The sequence below is a fragment of the Anabrus simplex genome, chromosome 1 (assembly GCF_040414725.1).
Source record: "Anabrus simplex isolate iqAnaSimp1 chromosome 1, ASM4041472v1, whole genome shotgun sequence".
Classification (NCBI taxonomy): Eukaryota; Metazoa; Arthropoda; class Insecta; order Orthoptera; family Tettigoniidae; genus Anabrus; species Anabrus simplex.
In genome coordinates this window covers 420,797,143-420,820,036 of record NC_090265.1, presented here as the reverse complement: position 1 = coordinate 420,820,036, position 22,894 = coordinate 420,797,143, and the positions used below count along the sequence as shown (strand labels likewise).

General features: G+C 40.9%; 1 protein-coding gene across 2 annotated transcripts in view; it reads left to right on the top strand.

Moving 5' to 3' along the window:
* Pex7 (Peroxin 7) overlaps positions 1 to 22,894 on the top strand; it is a 94,885-nt gene that overhangs the window by 35,053 nt on the left and 36,938 nt on the right. For both annotated transcript variants that reach the window (XM_067135121.2, XM_067135120.2), the window contains exons 4-6: positions 13,227 to 13,340; positions 13,705 to 13,813; positions 15,697 to 15,890. In XM_067135121.2, the coding sequence (XP_066991222.1) occupies positions 13,227 to 13,340; positions 13,705 to 13,813; positions 15,697 to 15,890 (417 nt within the window). The remainder of the gene's footprint in view (positions 1 to 13,226; positions 13,341 to 13,704; positions 13,814 to 15,696; positions 15,891 to 22,894) is intronic.

Genomic DNA, 22,894 nt, shown 5'->3' with positions numbered 1-22,894 from the left:
CAAGCCAAGTCAATAAACCGAAGGGTAAAAATACCGCGCGAGTTGGCCGTGCGGTTAGGAGCGCGCAGCTGTGAGCTCGCATCCGGGAGATAGAAGGTTTTGAACCCCACTGCTGGTAGCCCTGAAGATGGTTTTCCGTGGTTTCCCATTTTCACACCAGGCAAATGCTGAGGCTGTACCTAAGGCCACGGCCGCTTTGTTCCCATTCCTAGGCCTTTCCTGTCCCATCGTCGCCATAAGACCTATATGTGACGGTGTGACGTAAAGCAAACAGCAAAAACAAAAAAAAAAAGTAAAAGTCACAGCACCCAAAGACATTCCTGTATTGAGCGACTAAAATGTCACCAGGACACTTTTCTTTCCTCATATGCTCAGCTTGTTAAAAGAAAAATGTAATTAATGTTATTGGCTTCACGCCCCGCTAACTACTTCTACGATTTTCGGAGACGCCGATGTGCAGGAATTTAGTCCTGCAGGAGTTCTTTTACGTGCCAGTAAATCTACCGACACGAGGCTGACGTATTTGAGCACCTTCAACTACCACCGGACTGAACCAGGATCGAACCTGCCAAGTTGGGGTCAGAAGGCCAGCACCTCAACCGTCTGAACCACTCAGCCCAACTTGTGAAAACTAGATGAAGTCATATTTATCTTTATCATGTTTAACTTTTCCCCTCCACAAAGATATTTAATTCTCTTTCATGGGCCCCGGAAGTGGGTAGGCCAGTTGCCCCAACCATAAATATATATTTTTTTTTAGAAATGATAGGTTATAGACCTACAGTACTATGATCTTTCTTTCTTTCCTTCTTTCTTTCTTTCTTTCTTTCTTAATCAGTTTATCCTTCAGGGTTGGTTTTTTCTCGGACTCAGCGAGGGATTTCACCTCTACCACTTCAGTGGCAGTGTCCTGGAACGTGAGACTTTGAGTATGGTGATGAAACTGGTGAGGAGGGCCATTACCTCGCCCAGGCGGCCTCACCTGTTATGCTCAACAGGGGCCTTGTTGGAGGATGGGAAGATCGGAAGGGATGGACAAGGAAGAGGGAAGGAAACGGCCGTGGCCTTAGGTGCCTGGAGGAGAAGTAGGAAAATACGAAAAACCACTTCGAGGATGGCTGAGGTGGGATTCGAAACCCTTCTACTCAGTTGACCTCCCGAGGCTGAGTAGACCCCGTTCCAGCCCTCGTACTATTTGTTTTCAACTTTCATGGCAGAGCCGGGAATCGAAACCGGGCCTCCGGAAGTGGCACACATTAACCACTACACCACAGAAGCGGACTAGTACTATAATGCTACCTATATGTTTATGTTAGTGCTGAAATCCGATTTCTTACTTTACTAATGCTGAAAGCCCGAAAATGTAATGTTATTCTTTAATAGGGGAATCAGTCTAGAAGGAAATATTGAAAGTGATGTGATATCTATCCAGGTTCGTTTTTATCCTAATACTATGTGTTACAGTACATTGCACATATATAAAAGACACCACTTACAAACTTGCTTGTTATCCGCTAATTTCTGCGGCCACAAAAGTCACATTTTTCAAGAATGATGACATCTACACATGGTAGATTGTCTGACTGTGCTGTTTTGAACCTTTCTTCTGTCATTTCGAAGTTATTCGCGATCATGAATAATTAACAATCGGCTTTTAGCAACGGCTGATGCACAACGGCTGGTAGAGCTCCATGCGGTACTGGATCGTGACGTCACAGCGCGCCGCTTACGTCAGAGGCCGTTTCACTCGCCTTGCGGAAAGGCACTATTAAATATTTTTTTAATGGTAAAAAACAAGGCAACAAACCACAATGTAATACGTTTACGCACTATTTCATTGGTGTACTTTTCAAAAAAAATATTTTTGAAAATGATGCATGTCCCCAATTGCCTATGGTGATATTTGGCTTAAAAATGGTCTTGATATTGTGCTTTCTGAGAACATTGCCAATCCTATCCGTGACAAATTGCACGTATGGCAAGAAGGCCAGACTCAAAGGACGAGAATCACGTGGCAATCTGCCTTTTGGCTTAGGATGTAGCACTTCGTCAATCTGTTTCCCTGAATAGCCATTGCTCAGAAATGTTCTGGATAGGAACTCAAATTCACCGTTTAATTTATCCTCCTCACAAACCTCCCTGGACATTGTCTTGGAAAATACAGGCATTGAAAACACGGGATCTTTGGTCCAGTACATTTTTAGATCCGGCTTCTGTATAATTCTGGTAACTAACATCAAACCGACAAACTGTTTCATTTTACTAATTCGGAACAAATATTTCAGGTTCCCTATGGGAATCAACATCTTTATCATGAACTGTTTCATTTCAATCATTGACACAAGTTTCCAAGTATGATGGATTGAATATTTAGTGAATGGACACGATGTGCTACTGATAACCTGCTGTGCATATAAGTTAGTCTGTTCACAAACGTATGCAAAAAAATTATCACTGATAAATATATTTACAAAAGACATATCTTCACTGTTTGGAACCTCTACATTTAGGTCTACATTTCCTAAAAACTTGGGTAACTGGGGAGAGTAGCTCGGAGAGTTGTCAGATAGAGGAACACTGTCTGGCATTTCAATATTATTGAACACTGTTGTTTCATTCTCGTCACTTTCACTATCTAAATCTGGGATGAGTTCATCATCAGAATCATCATTATAAAGCATTTCAACAGCCTCTTCAGCAGATGTAAACTCACTGCTCACCATACTCTGTCTTGCTAGTGGCACTAACACAACAACACTGGAGGCAAGAGCGCAGGCTTGGAATATGCCTGGAAAGAACATTTTTTTACTGGGTAATTCTATTAAAAATTAAATAATTGAAGTTCAACCAATTCAATACATAAAAGAAAGATATGTAGTAATTACATTCTTATTTAAATGGGACCGGTTTCGACCTTAGTCCAGGTCATCGTCAGCCGTAAAATCAAGTAGGCGAAATCGCACAATGTTTATGAATATTGGAGAAATGGGTCAGTTTCACACTCTGTCAGGCACAAAGTCATTTTCGTGCAAGTTCTTATCCGGGAGAATACACTGGCAAAATGTTATCCGCCATAAGGTGCCTACGGGAGTCGTCATCGTCGTCGTCATCATCATCATCATCATCATCAATGTCTCACTCCAGTCGCCCAGGTGTGGTTAACAAGCCTCCTTCACTCCTTTCTGTCCTTCCACTTTTCCTGCTCCATTACTTCAGTGTGTTAATTTTCAGCTCATAACAATGAACTTTCACATGACCGCCACTGATAGTGTTCTTGTCGTTTGTGGTGGAAAAAAGATTTACAGCAAAATATTTGTAAATACAGAGAAACCTCTGTTAACTGTATTAAAGGGCACTGACCTCATTTTGGAGAAGCAAAATTTTGGATAATGAACGTAAACCTCTTTTTAGTGTTAAAACTGTTGAAACTGACTTATGAATTATTTGTCCTGATATTGATACTGCCTATTCTCATTGCCATGTGAACCATAAAAACATTGCTCATTCTTCTAGTTTAGCTTTCATTTTAACCCAATCTGAAACCATGGAAATCCCTACATTTAAATCTGCCACAACGGTTCACAAAATTTGTCCTTTTTTTCACTCTACTGACTGCCTCAAGATTTTGTTCCATTTTTATTACAACTTGTTTTCATTTTACTGACAAATTGTACACATGACAAAATCACTCATAGCCAGGCTGAGTGGCTCAGACGGTTGAGGCTGGCTTCTGACCCCAACTTGGCAGGTTCGATCCTGGCTCAGTCTGGTGGTATTTGAAGGTGCTCAAATACGCCAGCCTCGTGTCATAGATTTACTGGCACGTGAAAGAACTCCCGCGGGACTAAATTCCGGCACATCAGCGTCTCCGAAAACTGAAAAGTAGTTAGTGGGACGTAAAGCAAATAAGATTATTATAAATCACACATAAGAGAATGCCTTTGCTGGCAGGACCTAGTGTTTACAGTGCACTATGTCTTCTGGTATGGGCTAAAGCAATTTTGTTACTTTCATAGATCTGTCTCTGTCTATCCTTGGCTTTGACAATATGAAAGTGACTGAGGTATGAGCGATGCTAGTAATGCCAATCATTATGCAGCCAGTCACTGCCATGAATGGTGTTGAAAATGTTGCTCATAGGGTCGGTTGGTGTATGCATTTCAGTGGGCTTGGCAGACTGATATGTAATAGCAACTCTGGCTCGGCGAGGAAAGCAACGGGAAACTACCTTACTCCTCATTTCCGTAGTATGCCACTTGAGTGATGCCTAGGCTATCTATGACAGCTGATGGCAGAGCTGTTGAGGATCCCACCAGCAGCATCGCTGACAGACTGAACATACATACACATAAGAGAACTGACCATACCACAGTAAGACTAATATCTCTAAGCATAAGTAGGGGTAAACACGGCTGCCATTTGAGACACAAGAGATGCATTTAGCCAGCTCATGTAAGTTACAGGGAGTGTTATTGACCTCGCACACATTCCTCTGATGTTTTGATGATAAAAATTGCTCTCAGTTTTTTTTTTTCATAACTGCCTCCAATTTCCCCTTTGATTTTGTCCATAAAGTATTGAAATTTAAAATGAGATGCAATATGAACATACCGTACATTGTACATATACTTTTTATTTCATGAATATGGTGCATAGTATAACTTACTAATTTCTTTATAACAGTTCAGTTACACATTTCAGTTAAACAACTTTTTGTTGACAGCGATTCAGTTAATGGAGGCTTTACTCTAATATTCTAAATACGTTTTTTCATGAGCAGTTTTCCAGTAAAACCGACTACTACAGAGATATATCAAGTTATATATCTTAGGACTCTCCTTCTGATCTGTTTTTAACTAAGAATGGTTCATGGTGTACATTACAGTAGCCATGTCCTAGTTTGTGAACCATGGGCAACGGCTGACCTAGTAAATGCTCCTGAAAGTCAGAATACCAGTTGCTCTTGAATAGGATTGGGCCTATTCTGAGTCGTGACCCTCCTTATACTCAGACTGCTAGGACTAAATGATCTACCAGTTGCCCCTAACCCGCTAGAGAAGACATCCTCTCTGCGACTATGTGTAAGTAGGGCAGCATCCTGCTTCATGGAATTCACTGAGCTCAGAACATTTTAATCAAGCCTTGGACCGCCACGAACCTACTACGCTGGCGTAGCAGGGGGAGAGGTGATACTCCCACGTGGCGCGTCCCAGGTGGCGGATAGGGGGTCCTAACCGGCTTGCCGGCGGACTTGAGGAAAATAAAATACCTCTCGCGGGCCAAACACACTACCCCCTGTGGGTGGAGTACGCAGACGAAGAATACACCCGCGGTATCCCCTGCCTGCTGTAAGAGGTGACAAAAAGAGGCGACCAAGGGATGATCAAATTAGAACCATGAGACTACTTGTGCTTTGTACCATCACGCGGGGAACACCACGAGTCGCTTTTACTTGTACGTAGTACCACTATGTTAGGTACCATATAGGTTTGTGATTAGTAGCAATAAAGTACGTTGGCAGCTTCTACAGTACCTGTGATTCGTACCTCTATATGACCAACACCATGGGATGAGCGACACCATGGTTCTGCCTTGCCTATGCTTAGTACCCACTATGTGAGTAACACCCCGGGATAGCATGGGTCCCTGTGGTTAGTCCAATTTTGTGAGGAACATCATAGGTTTGTGTTGCCTGTAAATAGCGCCACGCTTGCATCCAGGAGATAGTAGGTTCGAATCCCACTATCGGCAGCCCTGAAGATGGTTTTCCATGGTTTCCCATTTTCACACCAGGCAAATGCTGGGGCTGTACCTTAATTAAGGCCACGGCCACTTCGTTCCAACTCCTAGGCCTTTCGTATCCCATCGTCACCATAAGACCTATCTGTGTCGGTGCGACGTAAAGCCCCTAGCAAAAAAAAAAAATAATAGTGCTGGATAGTGCAAAACACCGTAGGTCTGTTTTCCCTGTGTTTTGTACCGTACTGTGTGGAATGCCGCGAGTCTTAAGCTACTTTTGATTAGTACCGCAACATGACAAATGCCGTGGTTCTACTTTCCTAACAATAAGTACCATTATGAGAGGCCGATGATTTGGATTTTGGACCATTTTGGACTAACAGCATTGTCGATTTAGTATTATGCTATAGACGCAGTCCCTTGGTCAGTAATACTATTGTTTCACGTCAGTTTTTGTGAATGCGAGACTTTGTGTGTCGGATCCACTGATTGTGTTAAATTCATCTCCATCCATGCATTCTTCGCCCTCACTTTTTGAATTCTGGTCATTGGAGGCTTTTGGACTTTCAATTTGTCATTTCATTTCATCTCATTTTGTACCATTAGGGGCCGATGACCTCAATGTTAGGCCCCTTTAAACAACAAGCATCAGCATCATCAAGCCTTGGACCTATGGGAGTAATGGAGTCCCACTTTCATTTGACAAGCAAGGGACTTCTTGGAAACAACTTGGTGAATGAAATGGAATTTGATGGGGAGCTATGAATATTAATGGGGGTTATGGAAGAAAGTAAATAGAACTGGCTGAGTCAGCAAAGAGTCAGCCTGGATGTGTTAGGAAATAATGATGCGGGTAAAGAGAAATAATGAGGAAGAGATAGAATATTGTAAAGTACACAGTTCTAAAAAATTAGGGGATCATGTTTTTGAACATATGCCATGCTCCACAAAACAACACCTGACACCCAGGTATATTACCAACTAAACCTTTATTCTTTACCGTTGAAGTATACAAAAGAACCGATGGATTCGCGTTCATTTTCAGAACACAAATGGAAACGTCCAAACAGGGGCAAAAACAAAGTGATAACAGTCCTCTAAGGTGCATTTATATCTCAGTTGGAAAGCTTCAGTATGGTGTATGTCCTCCACGAGCATTTATCACAGCTTGGCACCTACGTGGCATGCTCCGTATAACTCTACGGATGTCACGTAGCGGTATCATGTCCCATTCTTCAATGAGAGCCTGTTCACGGTCTTGGAGAGTCTGTTGTGGAACAGGACGCCCACAAACACTTCTGTCAAGCCTGTCCCACACCTGCTCAATGGGATTAAGGTCGGGAGTCACTGCTGGTCATTCCATCTCTTGAATGTCCAGTTCTCGCAAAACAGCTCTGGTGATGCGCGCTACATGAGCCCTGGCATTGTCCTGCATGAGTATGAATTCAGACCCAACACCGTATGCAGCAACCAACACATGCTGTAGCAGTATCTGTTCAATGTACCTCGCAGCAGTAAGATCACAACAGACAATGACAAGATCCGTATGGCCATCAATACTGATGCCACCCCACACATCACAGAACCTTGTCCGAATTGGCTGCCTTCCTGGACAACATTTGGCATGTACTGCTCACCACGGCGTCTCCATACACATTGACGTCCATCACGCTGTGTCAGGGGAAATCTGGACTCGTCTGTGAACAACACAGGTCTCCATTGGCGAAGTTGCCAGTTGACGTGGGTACGGGTAAATAGAAGGCGAGCTGCGCGATGTTGTTGCATTAAACAGGGCACTGGAACAGGACGTCTGGGTCGTGAGGACACTTCTCTTAATGTTTTCCTTACTGTCTGGTCAGACACCATGACTCTAGTGACCCTACTGAGCTCTTGTTGCAGTTTTCTGGCAGTTGCTGGACGCCACCGCAATGCACAGATGTTCGGATATCAGTCATCCTGTGGGGTTGTCATGCGTCCACGACCTTGACAACCCTTCTTGTGAACTGGCCTGTCTCATTGTAGCGATTCCACAAGCATTGAATAACTGACGGAGAGACATTGAGATCCACAGCAACACGACGAAAAGTCCACCCTTCCTGGATCAAAGTGACAGCCCTTGCAATTTGAACCTTGTTAAGATGTCTCGTGGGATATGCTGGTTTGGTATGGTATTAACATTTACAAATACATTCTGCAAGCATAAGGCTATTCACCAGTACACATGGGAGGGTAGGGTACGAGACCCATAATTGACTGTTTTTTTTAATTTGTTTCTTTGTTTGTCCAACCCTTGTCGCGTTTCTCTACGGGGTTGGGTATGAGGTGAGATTAATCTGTCATGGCAGGCTTTTTAACCGGATGCCCTTCCTGACGTCAAACTCATCAGAGGAGTTAATCATATGAAATGAATAATGTGATATATGATAGTAGGAAGGGAAAAACCCGGAGCTGGCACATAGCCTATGCCGGTCGAATAGCACCTAGGGGTGTGCTCAAGGCTTAACGTCTCCATCCGACTGAAAAATCACCATCAACAGCATCTTTTGCCGTCACTCCATATAAGCACTGCAGAGAGATTTGGAATTTAATCCAGGTTTGGGCACACAATGTAGTGATTAGAAATTGTATACCACCACCTCCCCTACCCTACCGGTCAACATTGTTTCGACCAGCAGGACTCAAACTGGCTAACCACAGTGTCAGGCCGTTTAGACTTCAGTGCCATAACAACAATGGCCACCAGGTGCCAGGCGGGCTATCCATAATAGACTGTATCATAACCAAATTTGAATTCAGGAATTTTTTTAAAATTTTTTTTTGTTATGATACAGACCACTATCTGATCTGTAGTTAACTAAGTATCTCTAGGCCTAGGATGGAGAATGTGAAATCCGTCTGCAGACGAACAGACGAACAGACGAATAAGAATAGAAAATCTCCAGGATGAGGATATTAGAAGTACATGGATATGATTAATGAAAAGTTCCAAACAACAGGTTCAGGATATAGAAAGAGAATGGATGACATACAGGGAGCTGTTTTAGAAACAAAAAAAATGCCTAGGAAACACTGTATAAAGATTGGGATAAAGCAAACATCTTGGTGGAATGATGGAGTGAGGGCAGCGTGGAGACAAAAAGGGAAGGCACATCAGAAATGACTCCAAATAAGGAGTAATACAGAGAGGGAATTGTACGTACCTCGTGTATGCATACATTTTTGCCAGGTTTTGTGGCAGAAGAAACCTGTAATTTTCAAGGGAAATTCAATTTTTGTTTATTCAAAATATTAGCCATCGACTTCTACACACTTTGCCCATCTTTCAGGTAAGTTATGAATACCATGCCAGAGAAACTGATTGTCTTTTGAAGCAAACCATTCGTCAAGCCATTTTCCACCTTCCTCAAAATTGCTCAAGCACGTGCCCCATTGATGCGAAGAGGTGATAGATGGCGTCAGGTCTGGGAGTATGGTGGGTGCAGAAGGATGTCCGATCCAAACGATTTCAATGTGTCTCACTGGCTTTGCTGTGTGAGACGGTGCATTCTCATGTAACAAAATCACTTTGCCATGTCTTCTGGCCCATTCCAGTCATCTTTCGATCAATGCAGGATGTAAATTAATCATTTTATTGGCGATAGTGTTGTGCATTAACGGTTGTGCAGGGCTGCAAGAGTTCATAATACACAATACTGCTCTGGTCCCACCAGATACAAAGCATGGTCTTTTTGCCGAAGCGACGTGGCCTTGGCGTTGGAAGGACCGGCTTTGCCACTTGATAGCCACGATTTTCTCCGCTTCAGGTTTTCAAAATAAACCCATTTTTTGTCACCCATCACAATTCTGTACAGAAATTATTTTCTTTTGTGGTGTTGAAGCAGCGTTTCACAAGTGACTTTGCTATTTTCCATTTGCCGTTCATTCAAATCATGTGCAACCCATTTACCGAGTTTATTGATCTTCCCCATTGCTCATAAACGTCTGCTGATTGTTTCTTGTAACATATTTAATGCATGTGCCAATTGCTGTTGAGTTTGAGTTGGGTCATCATCCAGTAATGCCTGCAATTGCTCATCTTCACACTTTTGTGGTCCACCAGAGCATTTCACATTGGAATCACCACGTTTAAATCATCAAAACCATATCTCACACGTTCTAGTAGATGGAACGTGTTTACCATATGTTTCTACCAGTAAACGATGACTGTCCACAGCCTTTTCTTTTGATTAAATAAGAAAAGCAATGTGTGCTGCAAATGTTATTTTTCAGGCACAAACGTCGACATGATCACTAAACGATATAACACAGACGCTAGTGTTTGGCGGTCTCAACTTGTGTGTGTTGGTAGGTTAATGTCAAACAAACTGATGTATATGTCAAATTCGTATGCTGCATACTGTTCACTGGCACCATCTTATGCATATACTTGGTAAAAGAAAGAAATGAAACAAAGCAAAAAATTGTTGAATCCAAGAAGTTGTGGGAAGATTTCAGTTATAACCTGGAAAGTCTAGATCAAGCAGCAGGGAAGCCTTTCTGGAGAGTAATAAGAAATTTTAAAAAGGGATGCAAAAAGGAATTGAATAGTGTTTTGGGTAAATTAGGTGAACTCATAATAGATCCGAAAGAATCACTGGACAGGTGGAAGGAATATTTTGAAAATCATCGCAAAGTAAAAGGAAATCTTTCTGGTGACGTGAATGAGCGAGGAGGATAGTGATGTTTGTTGAATTATGCTTGAAGTAGAATGGATGTCAAATAAACTCCACCGAGCTCGATAGCTCCAGTCGCTTAATTGCGGCCAGTACCCAGTATTCGGGAGATAGTAGGTTCGAACCCCACTATCGGCAGCCCTGAAAATGGTTTTCCGTGGTTTCCCATTTTCACACCAGGCAAATGCTGGGGCTGTACCTTAATTAAGGCCACGGCCGCTTCCTTCCCACTCCTAGCCCTAACCTGTCCCATCGTCGCCATAAGACCTATTTGAGTCGGTGTGACGTAAAGCAACTAGCAAAAAAAAATAAACTCCATTGTCATAAAGCAACAGGAATAGATGAAATTAGACCTGAAATGGTGAAATATAGTGGGAAGGCATGGATTAAATGGCTTCATAGAGTAAAAAGATTAGCATGGAATCTTAGGAAGTTACCTTCTGATTATACAAAAGCAGTAATTGCACCCATATAAGCAAGGGAACAGCAAGAATTGCAGCAACTATCGAGATATTTCATTAATAAGTATACGAGGCAAGTTGTTCACTGGCATTTTGTAAGGGAGGGTGCGATCAGTGGTTGAGAATAATTTGGTTTTAGACCACAGGGGGGTTGTCAGGATCAGATTCTCAGTATGTGCCAGGTAATTGAAATGCTGCAAGAAGAATAGACAGTTATGGTTGTTTCATAGCTCTAGAGAAGGCATATGGCAGAGTACTGAGGGAAAAGATATTAGCCACACTGGTGGACTGTGGGATTAAGGGTAGATTATTAAAAGCAATCAAAGTCATTTATGTTGACATTTGGGCTGGGAATTGATGGTAGAATGCTTTCTTGGTTCAAGGTACTTACAGGATTAGACAAGGCTGTAATCTTTCATCTTTGCTGTTCATAGTTTACATGAATCACCTACTGAAAGATATAAAGTGGGAGGGAGGGATTCACTTAGGTGAAAATGTAGTATGCAATTTAGTCTATGCCAACAACTTGGTCTTAATGGCAGACTGTGTTGGAAGCCTACAGTGTAATATCTTGAAACTTGAAAATGAGTGCAATGAGTACGATAAGAGAATTAGCCTTTCCAAGACTAAAGTGTCGTCAACATGTAAGAAGTACAAGATAATTGCATGTCAGGTTTGGAATACAAAGCTGGAATAGGTAGATCATTTCAGGTATTTAAGATGTGTGTTCTCCCAGGATGGTAGTGTAATAAGTGAGATTGAATCAAGGTGCAGCAAAGCTAATGTAATGAGCATGCTTTTCGATCAACTGTAATCTGTAAGAAAGAAGTCAGTTGCTGGATGAAACTATCTTTATACCAGTCTGTTTTCAGACCAACTGTGCTTTATGGGAGTGAAAGTTTGGTGGACTCAGGATATTTTATTCATAAGTTAGAGTAACCGACATGAAAGTAGCGAGAATAATCACTGGTACAAACAGGTAGGAACAATGACAGGAGGGTACTTCGAATGAGAAAATAAAAGGCTAAGTTAGGAATGAACTCGATGGATCAAGCTACGCACGAATCTGCTTCGGTGGTGGGGTCGTGTGAAGCGAATGGAAGAGGATAGGTTACCTAGGAAAATAATGGACTCTGTTATAGAGGGTATAAGGGGTAAATGGAGACCAAGATGGCTATGATTAAAATCTGTTTCTAATGATTTAAAGATAAAGAGGTCCGGAGCGAGTTAAAAGTAGAAGATTGAGGAGGCGTTTAGTAAATTCACAGAGGTTTGCAGACCGATTGCTGAAAGGCATAACAGTCTATATTGAAGATGTATCTATGTACCGGTATATATTTATATAGCTAAGATCCCACTCGTCCTTATCCTAAACTTAAATATCAAATTTCATGAAAATCTGCCAATTTATTTTCCAATTATGCTGTAACAGACAGACTGACAAAAATTAAACTGAACTTGACATTGGCCTTATTTGTCCAGAATAAAAACCAAGTATTAGGTTAGTATTAAGAATTTACAGACAGAAAGACAATTTTATCATATTTACTGTAGCTAATTTAGTGGCAGGTGTGAAGTACACACCTAAGTTCAGATAATAGGGACTCTGTTTTATGTTGTTTAGAAAACACGCATTCTCTATGAGGGAAGTTCTTTGCTTGTACAGTCACTCAAAATAGAATGAGCCCATGATATATCACGCAGGTACACTTCTCTCAGAAACAATAGAATCTATAGATGTAATGTCTGTTGTGTGTATCTTCAGGGTTTGTATTTACTTGGGAGGTGAATTATATTTTGATAATAATTAAAATTTTGATCAAATATTAAATGCGACGAACTTACAATACCTTGCATTCTTTTTTTTTTTGAGTGCCTATATAGTTGAATTTTGAACTTAGTGAATATGCCTAAGACAAGGGGAACTAACTAAACTAAACAAATTGGTTATGCAGTTCAGGTCACATAGCTGTGCACTTGCATTTGGGAGATAGAGAGTTTGAACCCCACTGTTGACAGCTCTGAAATACCTTCATTATTGCCATGGTCACTTCCTGCTAAGTCCTAGACCTAACTTATCCCATTGTTACTGTAACACCTATCTGAGTCTGTGCGACATAAAAACTGATAGCAAAAAAAAAGGAACTAACTGAATGTTTTAGTGTGCACTAATTCACTTCAGTCTCAAACGTTGAAAGAAAAGTTTGTTTATATGAAACTGTTTATACTTTCATTCATTTGAGTAGGCCATTATTAACATTTTATGAAAATTAGAAACATTTTTGTCATGCCACACTCTCTTCATGGTTTGCAGCTTCCTCCTCAAACATTCCGTGAGCACAAGAAAGAGGTTTATTCTGTGGACTGGAGTCAAAGTCGGCAAGAGCAGCTAGTACTTTCTGCATCATGGGACTGCAGTGTGAAATTGGTGAGGAATAATGGAATCCATGGTTTTGTCAGATTTAAATAACCTGCTATAATAGTTTATAAGTCTTTGAAGTGATATGTATTTTAACATTTGTCATCATTGTCGAGTCCTTTGAGCATGCCAGGTATGGTGGTTGTAAGCGAGTGCTCTCCAATGTCCAAAAAATGTCATCTTGTTCATGACAAATTTCCCTATTCTGCTCCCTCAACCCCTCTCTGTCTCTCTCTCTCTCTCTCTCCTAGCAAGATTACATCCTTATAGTTCTTTATTTGTTTTATGATCAATTTTTTCTTCTTTGTAAAAATCTTGATAAGTGAAAGGTGTTACAGTAATTTGTTAATCACTTGTAGTATCTCTGTTTCAGTGGGATCCAAATCGACCCAACTCTTTAGCCACGTTCCTAGGTCATTCTCAGTTGGTTTACAATGCTATGTGGTCTCCGCATGTTCCTTCATGTTTTGCTTCTGTCTCAGGTAAGTCTTTAGGCCACACGAGCCATTTATGCTCAGCCTTAAAACCCATAACTGTTAATTCTCTTGCTATAACTTTCAACAGTCATGTTTCACTCGTGACCACAAATCCAAATTATCTTTTTTCAGTCATATATTTGCGTATCCTGTTTTTGAATTCTGGAAACTTTGCTTTCTATCCGTGAAATGCCCAGCGGTTACAGTTTGTATGTTAAAGATGAGTTTTATTTTTCTTTCAATAACGCACTGCAACTTTTGTTCACACTGTACTTTCTTCCTGCCGCGCCGTGCAAGTGACACGATGTGTAAATGACATGATTCTTACATGTGAAAGAAAGAGAGCTGCCAACAGACTGGGCGTAAAATACCAACATCCAAATTTCTGTATGTCAGGAGCACTGTGTCAACCTTCACGCAAATAATACCACCACCCCAACGTTTTACCACCAAATTTTGAAAAATATTTTTGCAGATTATTCACGTATATACAGTATTATTTTGTTGAATTCTTAAAGCTAATATAATGTACTTTTTCCATTTGACATAAATTTATAATAAATGACGTGTGGCCTCTGGAGAGGCCTGGTGCAGGTCTTTCGAGCTGACGTCGCACTAACATATCGAAGGTTGTCGCTGATGGAAGGATGGGAAAGAGTTGGGAATGGGATGGTAGCAGCCATGGCCTTAATTAAGGTACAGCGTACCAGACGAGTTGGCCATGTGGTTAGGGGCGCATAACTGAGAGCTTGCATCCAGGAGATAGTGGATTCGAGCCCCACTGTCGGCAGCCCTTTAAAAGTCGGTGAGTGATCAAAATAGGCAGAATTCCCTGGTTGAAAATGAAATATGAAATTAAGACACTTTATGCCAAAAAGGACCAATTAAACAAGGAAGTTTCGCACATACAGATTCAACTTGTGGGCAATTATAGTCAACGAGAATGGAGGTATTTTAGATTATACATCTATGAATAGACAAGAAGACTAGTGAAAAATCTTGACACATCCAGAGCAAACTCAGTAAACTAAAAGATGAACAGAACTGTAACAGTTTTGAAGACACAGTAGATCACACACATTCTGTAAATCGGTCATCAACATTTTGGATAAATAAAGCTACTTTCAGAATTAGGTCCCAAACATAGTTTTGAACAAAAACTCAACAAACTTACTTTAAAGAACTTAATAACTGAAACAGAAATCGCTGTCCACAAATACCTGATTGTAAAAATGGAATTGTAAGACACTTAATAACAAATGTGTCCAGAAAAAAAAGAAAGAAAGAAAATTTAGAACATAAAACACAGTTAAAATCAACAGCTGAACAGGGTTATACCACAGTAATTTTGAAAAATATTAATAGTAAATACAGTATTATCATAGTGGTCAGACTCCTTGGCCGAATCCGGCTCCATGGTTAAATGGTTAGCGTGCTGGCCTTTGGTTGCAGGGGTCCCGGGTTTGATTCCGGCAGGGTCGTAAATTTTAACCATCATTGGTTACTTTTGCTAGCACGGGGGCTGGGTGTCTGTGTGGTCTTCATCATTTCATCCTCATCACGACGCGCAGGTCACCTATGGTCGTCAAATCAAAAGACCTGCACCTGGCAAGCCAAACATGTCCTTGGACACTCCCGGCACTAAAAGACATATGCCGTTTCATTTTTTCCTTGGCTGAATGGTCAGCGTTGAGGCCTTCAATTCAAAGGTTGGCATCAGGAAGGGCATCTGGCTGTAAAACTGGGCCAAATCCTTATGTGTGACACAGTTCGCATCCACAACCCAGTATGTGTGGGAAAAGTGGTAAAAGAAGAAGATTATCATCATGGTGACTTTCCTCTTTATATAAATTCTTCTGCAATTTGTTCTTTTTCCTTTTTTTTTTCAGGTGATGGTACCCTAAGGATATGGAATTCCCATATACCGCAGAGAGCTTCCATGACTTTACGGGCTCATGATGCAGAAGTATTAAGTTGTGACTGGTGTAAATATGACCAAAATATCCTTGCCACTGGTGGCTCTGATGGACTCATCAGAGGTTGGGACTTACGTAGCTTTTCCAGTCCCATCTTTGAACAGAAGGTAGGTATTGTTTGATGTTGATGCCATAATTCAGGCATGGTGAATATACTATACTAGTATATATACTTGAATATTCTATATTTACTCATGCATGTCTTGCTATCGTGTATATCACTCACCTTAATTTTTTATATTTAATTGAGGAATAAAAACAATCCCCGCTCATATCTTGCATCGATTTCTCTTCGTGTGTTAGTATAAAAAGGTATACTCTGCGGCATGCACACCTGCTCTCAGCTCAGTCCTCCCCTTATCTTAGTCGCAGCACTCTCTCACCTTGCTTGTTGAAAGGCAGGTGGGTATGTCAGGTTCCTAGGGCATTCCCTGTCGTAATGAGCTAGATGGAACGTGACATTGTTCAACTGGTTGCAATTTCAGTATACCAGTATATGGCACATGGAAGATGTACAGTACAGTATATGATTGAGACCAGTGTATTACGATACCATAATTTGCCATACCAATATAATGGTCCGTTATTGGACATTATAAATTTTCCTGCTAACTCATTCTTGGTTACCTGCGTTTCGCCCTCGTGTGCTAAGTTAGGCTCGTCAGTTGGGACTTAGCACACCACCCAAGACGCAAGGCTAGTGCATACCATGGAGGCCACTGCATAGGCTACCTGAAGCCACCAGCAGTGCCAATGCACTATGAGAGCTATGTCTCACTTCCAAAAATAGATGCCTGCCTGGCCATCAAATGATGTAGATGTTGATTCCCATAGGGAACCTAAAATATTTGTCCTGAATGAGTAAATTTATAATACCAATATTATTGGTATTATATTGGACATTATAAATTTTCCAGCTAACTCATTCTTGGTTGCCTGCGTTTCGCCCTCGTGTGCTAAGTTAGGCTCGTCAGTTGGGACTTAGCACACCACCCAAGACGCAAGGCTAGTGCATACCATGGAGGCCACTGCATAGGCTACCTGAAGCCACCAGCAGTGCCAATGCACTATGAGAGCTATGTCTCACTTCCAAAAATAGATGCCTGCCTGGCCATCAAATGATGTAGATGTTGATTCCCATAGGGAACCTAAAATATTTGTCCTGAATGAGTAAATTTATAATACCAATATAATGGTCCGTTATTGGACATTATTAATTTTCCAGCTAACTCATTCTTGGTTGCCTGCGTTTCGCCCTCGTGTGCTAAGTTAGGCTCGTCAGTTGAGTCTTAGCACACCACCCAAGACGCAAGGCTAGTGCATACCATGGAGGCCACTGCATAGGCTACCTGAAGCCACCAGCAGTGCCAATGCACTATGAGAGCTATGTCTCACTTCAAAAAATAGATGCCTGCCTGGCCATCAAATGATGTAGATGTTGATTCCCATAGGGAACCTAAAATATTTGTCCTGAATGAGTAAATTTATAATACCAATATAATGGTCCGTTATTGGACATTATAAATTTTCCAGCTAACTCATTCTTGGTTGCCTGCGTTTCGCCCTCGTGTGCTAAGTTAGGCTCGTCAGTTGGGACTTAGCACACCACCCAAGACGCAAGGCTAGTGCATACCATGGAGGCCACTGCATAGGCTACCTGAAGCCACCAGCAGTGCCAATGCACTGAGAGCTATGTCTCACTTCCAAAAATAGATGCCTGCCTGGCCATCAAATGATGTAGATGTTGATTCCCATAGGGAACCTAAAATATTTGTCCTGAATGAGTAAATTTATAATACCACTATAATGGTCCGTTATTGGACATTATAAATTTTCCAGCTAACTCATTCTTGGTTGCCTGCGTTTCGCCCTCGTGTGCTAAGTTAGGCTCGTCAGTTGGGACTTAGCACACCACCCAAGACGCAAGGCTAGTGCATACCATGGAGGAAGTGAGACATAGCTCTCATAGTGCATTGGCACTGCTGGTGGCTTCAGGTAGCCTATGCAGTGGCCTCCATGGTATGCACTAGCCTTGCGTCTTGGGTGGTGTGCTAAGTCCCAACTGACGAGCCTAACTTAGCACACGAGGGCGAAGCGCAGGCAACCAAGAATGAGTTAGCTGGAAAATTTATAATGTCCAATAACGGACCATTATATTGGTATTATAAATTTACTCATTCAGGACAAATATTTTAGGTTCCCTATGGGAATCAACATCTACATCATTTGATGGCCAGGCAGGCATCTATTTTTGGAAGTGAGACATAGCTCTCATAGTGCATTGGCACTGCTGGTGGCTTCAGGTAGCCTATGCAGTGGCCTCCATGGTATGCACTAGCCTTGCGTCTTGGGTGGTGTGCTAAGTCCCAACTGACGAGCCTAACTTAGCACACGAGGGCGAAACACAGGCAACCAAGAATGAGTTAGCTGGAAAATTTATAATGTCCAATAACGGACCATTATATTGGTATTATAAATTTACTCATTCAGGACAAATATTTTAGGTTCCCTATGGGAATCAACATCTACACCATAATTTGCCTTCCAGCATGACTGCACTTATAGGTGAATTATTCAGAAGCATTCAAAGAGAAGGTGGGGGGGAAGAAATTTTTGTGTATTTGACGCACCCACTTTCTCGATTCATTGCACAGTTCCAGATGTGTTCTGAAATAAATGTCAAGTAGCAACCTTCCTACTGCAAAACCTGGCATTTCAAATACCGCAGAACTTCATCCTAAGAGATGTAATGCTTGGTACAGCTGATGGCAGAAAGCACGCATCTTATGTTCTGAAATGAAAAACAATGCCGAAAGTAAAATTTCCACGAGAAAAGGGGTGGATCACTCGTACAAAATTGGATACAAATGGCATAGGCAAATTGAGTAGGCTCTCTTCTTCGAAACCCAGCCCTCCTCATGTTGTACAGTTTTTGTGGTAACCTCAGTGAACACGCTAAAAAATTATTGGAGACCATAAAAACCGGCAGTAATACCTGGTGGATTGACATCAGTACTTCAACCCTTGGACATTTCGATAAAGAAGTTATTCAAGGACAATGTGAGAAAACTCTTATCCGTGCTGGTAGGTGGAAAGTGTGCATGAACTCACCGTATTTATGCAAATAATCCCCTGAATATTTAAAAAAAAAAAGATTGAGGCACGAAATTGGGGTGTGGGTTTTATTTGCGTCAAGGTAGGCAACACGCTCCTTGCTCACCTAGTTTTTTATGTAAAGTGTACAGTTATGCTTTGTTCAACCGCAGATGGAATAAAACTGTCCCCATATGTCATATTTAAACGAAAAAATATTCAGACTTTTAATTCTAATCTGCCTTTACAATTTAAAAAAAAATTAGTATTTTACTGAGTAATTTAAATTCAAAATTGCTCTGCATCACAATAGAATACGTCTTGCGGAATGTGCAAGAGTAGCTTTCCGCACTTTCATTCACTTTGGTATGTCTATCGTGTGTTTTATAGTTGCTAAGTTCGAGTGAAATTGCAATTCTTTTGTATTTGGCATTTTAACCCAACAGCGTAGAGTGATGTGTAACACGTCATGCAGTAGCCGTCTGCTGCTGTGGAATGACGTATCGGACACACATTGCGCCACATCTGGATTGTTGTTCCATCTCATGAGTTTCGTTTGAACTATGTCAGAGTTCGCTTCACAGCCATCTAGATAAAGCTTCATTCTTTTATTTCATATAACAATGGATCCATTTTAACAATTTTTCACCTCATTATTGATGTGTAAAGTTCATAGACTATTTGCTATTGTACTTTTCATGCAATAGCGATGTTATACAAGGAATATTAAATGAATGTTTTAGTGATTATGGGTGTAGTATAATTGTAGCGATGATTCTGATGACAGTGATGTTGATATTGCCAAATTAGACCGTGATGAGGCCAAAATAATACAGAAGAGATTGTTGTTTCTGACACTATTCGTGCTAGATGTGGTAGTGCTGCGTGTAATTTTTATTGAGATTGCATGGATAATTGCATAAGAAATAAACATTTTGTAAGGTCTTTTCACCCCAAGGTTTAGTTCTAAATGTCATGTAACCAGTAAAGTACATGGATAATTGCATAAGAAATAAACATTTTGAAAGGTCTTTTCACTTCAAGGTTTAGTTCTAAATGTCGTGTAACCAGTAAAGTCTTTCAAACGTTTTTTACTTGAATTCGTGGAGCTGAGTGTAATGGAAACAAATCACTACACTTAGCAGCACATAAAGTCCCGTAGAATGTTATTTCTATTTCGATCTAGAGTAAAGGAATTGATTCCAGTCAATGAAAATGAGATGTATGTTACCTTAGCCCTCTTCATATTGATGGGAATAGTACTGAAACTAGATTTTAAGTCTTCTCGAAAAATTGTACCATTGTCATGCCCCTTATTTGATTCATATCTTTATACAGATTTCAGTCCATATGCAAGTTAAAACCAAACCAAACCGAACCCCATGGCACTACAGCCCTTGAAAGGCCTTGCCTACCAAGCGACCGCTGCTCAGCCCAAAGGCCTGCAGATTACGAGGTGTCGTGTGGTCAGCACGACGAATCCTCTCGGCCGTTATTCTTGGCTTTCCAGACCGGGGCCGCTATCTCACCGTCAGATAGCTCCTCAATTCTAATCACGCAGGCTGAGTGGACCTCGAACCAGCCCTCAGGTCAAGGTAAAAATCCCTGACCTGGCCGGGAATCGAACCCGGGGCCTCCGGGTAAGAGGCAGGCACGCTACCCCTACACCACGGGGGCCGGCTTCCATATGCAAGTTACCTTACTTTAATGACGAGATTAAGCACACTACATATGGTGGACCAAAAAGCTATTTCCAATATAATCAAAATTGATTGGAAATTAACAGAGATATGGTATAAATCAGTTTGGTGCACAGGTATGCTAGCCTTTAAATGCTCAGTGAAAGATCCTCCCGCATCCAGTGAAGGGTAGATTTTTAAATTCTCCCGCTCAGAAGGGTTAAGGAATGCCACAATATCACTTATCAGGTAGTGTGCGGAGAAGCAGAATCCACGAACACTGGTGATGCAGACATTTGGCGAAAAAGTGCGGCTCATAATTATAATTAATTCATACGCACCAAACAGTATTGTCAATGCCGATGAAACTGCTTTTTTTTTCTTTTCTGCTGAGCCCAAACGGACGTATGATTTTAAAGGAGATGGGGGTCACTGTACTGTGTTACAATGTAGACGGAGCAAAAGACTTCCTCCTTTTGTCATAGGAAAGTTCGATAAGCCACAATGTTTTAAGGGCATTGGGTACTTTCCGTGCAAGTACAAGGCATCTAAAATGCATACAATACAGTACAGTATTCCAGTGAATAAAGTACTTGCACAGGGAAGACAGCATAGATTTCTCCTCCTTTGAATTTTTTTCTTTTGTTGCGTGAGGTGTTTGCTAGTGAGTTATCCAAGTTCATTATTTAAATACTCGAAATGCACCTTGTTGGATACATTTTGGAAGTAGTTTTTTTCCATGACATTTGAAAGGTTTAAACTGTGAATCAATGTCAGTTGCATGCAGTAGTGGGTTAAGAATATTTTGTGATGTGGCAAGAGTTGGCATTTCTGAATTACGAGTTGGTGGTTAATACGAAATCACTTAATAACATGGTTTTACTGTATTGCAAAACTAACATCCAAGTTCACTGGTGTGTTGGTTTCAAGTTTTACATTGCATGAAAAGAATATTATTCACCACTGGTTGTGTTACTATCCGAATAAAAAGAGATCGCGTGTGAGAAGTGTTTTAGACTTGGAGGGTGACGAATTTGTAAGTAATTTAGGAGAGGATTCTAGAGATGCAAAAGACAACGGATCTTCTACAGGGAATTGATCCTATTGCAAGTTTAGATTAATGAAATACCTGTCGGGGCCTACTTGCTAATTTTCATGGTATTTTATAGCAGTAAAGTAGTTATATCCATAAATTTACATGTTCATTTTTGGGTAAAGATCACGTGGACCTCGTGGAGTGATATGAAATGTTTGTTTATGCCTACGTTACTCTTTCAATGGAAAATATTTTAGTTCATTTCTTTTTTTTTTTTTTTTTTTAATGAACCTTCCTAAAAATTAGGGTGCAGGGATTATTTGGCGGCGGGAATTATTCGCTTAAATACGGTATTCCAGCAAGTATGATTCGGAAACTACCGATCAATAAGCCAGTAACTGTTGAAGCAGGGCGTTCTGTCAATCGCAACTTATAAGGTATGTCTTCATCATAACATTATTTGGTAGTACAGGACATGCTAACTGTTTCAGTAGTATTCTACTTTTTACAGTGACATAATCGATTTTTAATATTTAGATGACACAATAATATGAATTTTATGTTTTTTAAATACTTTTAATGAATCCACTGAGGATAGTACAAATGTGCGGATATAGTCTGTATTGTGTTCAATAAATTGTACCTGCAACCATAAGCTCCTGGAATTCCCTTCGAGCTATAATCAGATATATACATAGTAGATATGTACTTGGAAGCAGATGTTAACAAATGATACATAGACATATTTTCTTGCATAATTATCACCCCTGCATAATTTATGAACCCCAATTTCCTTTCAGAAGTTACAAAGACCTGCAGTCAACTGGCTGACCAACTTTTTCAATGCCATAGTTCACTCTGGCTCTGTTCCCAGTGATTGGGCTACAAGCATCACTGTGCCTATCTTTAAGCAGATATGTACTGTGCAGATGTGCAGTCTTGGGGACTGGGTATTTGTGCAGTCTTCAGCATCAGACTTCATCTTAGGTAGGGCTCCATTCTCACAGATGTGCAGATCGCCTATATGGCGATAAATAAGTAGTAAATGTGCAAATTACCGTCCAATTCACCTCCTGTTGCACACAGTGAAGATCTTTGAGAGAATTCTTGATCGAATGCATGAAATCATCAGTCCAGTTTTATCAAGGATGCTGGAACAACTGATGTAATCTTTGCTGCCAGAATGCTCATTAAAAAGGACTGAGAGAAACAACAAACACTGCATATTGACTTCCTTGATCTTAAAAATGCTTCTGACCATGTTCCACACCGTTAGATCTGGTATGCATTTTGTGACCATGGT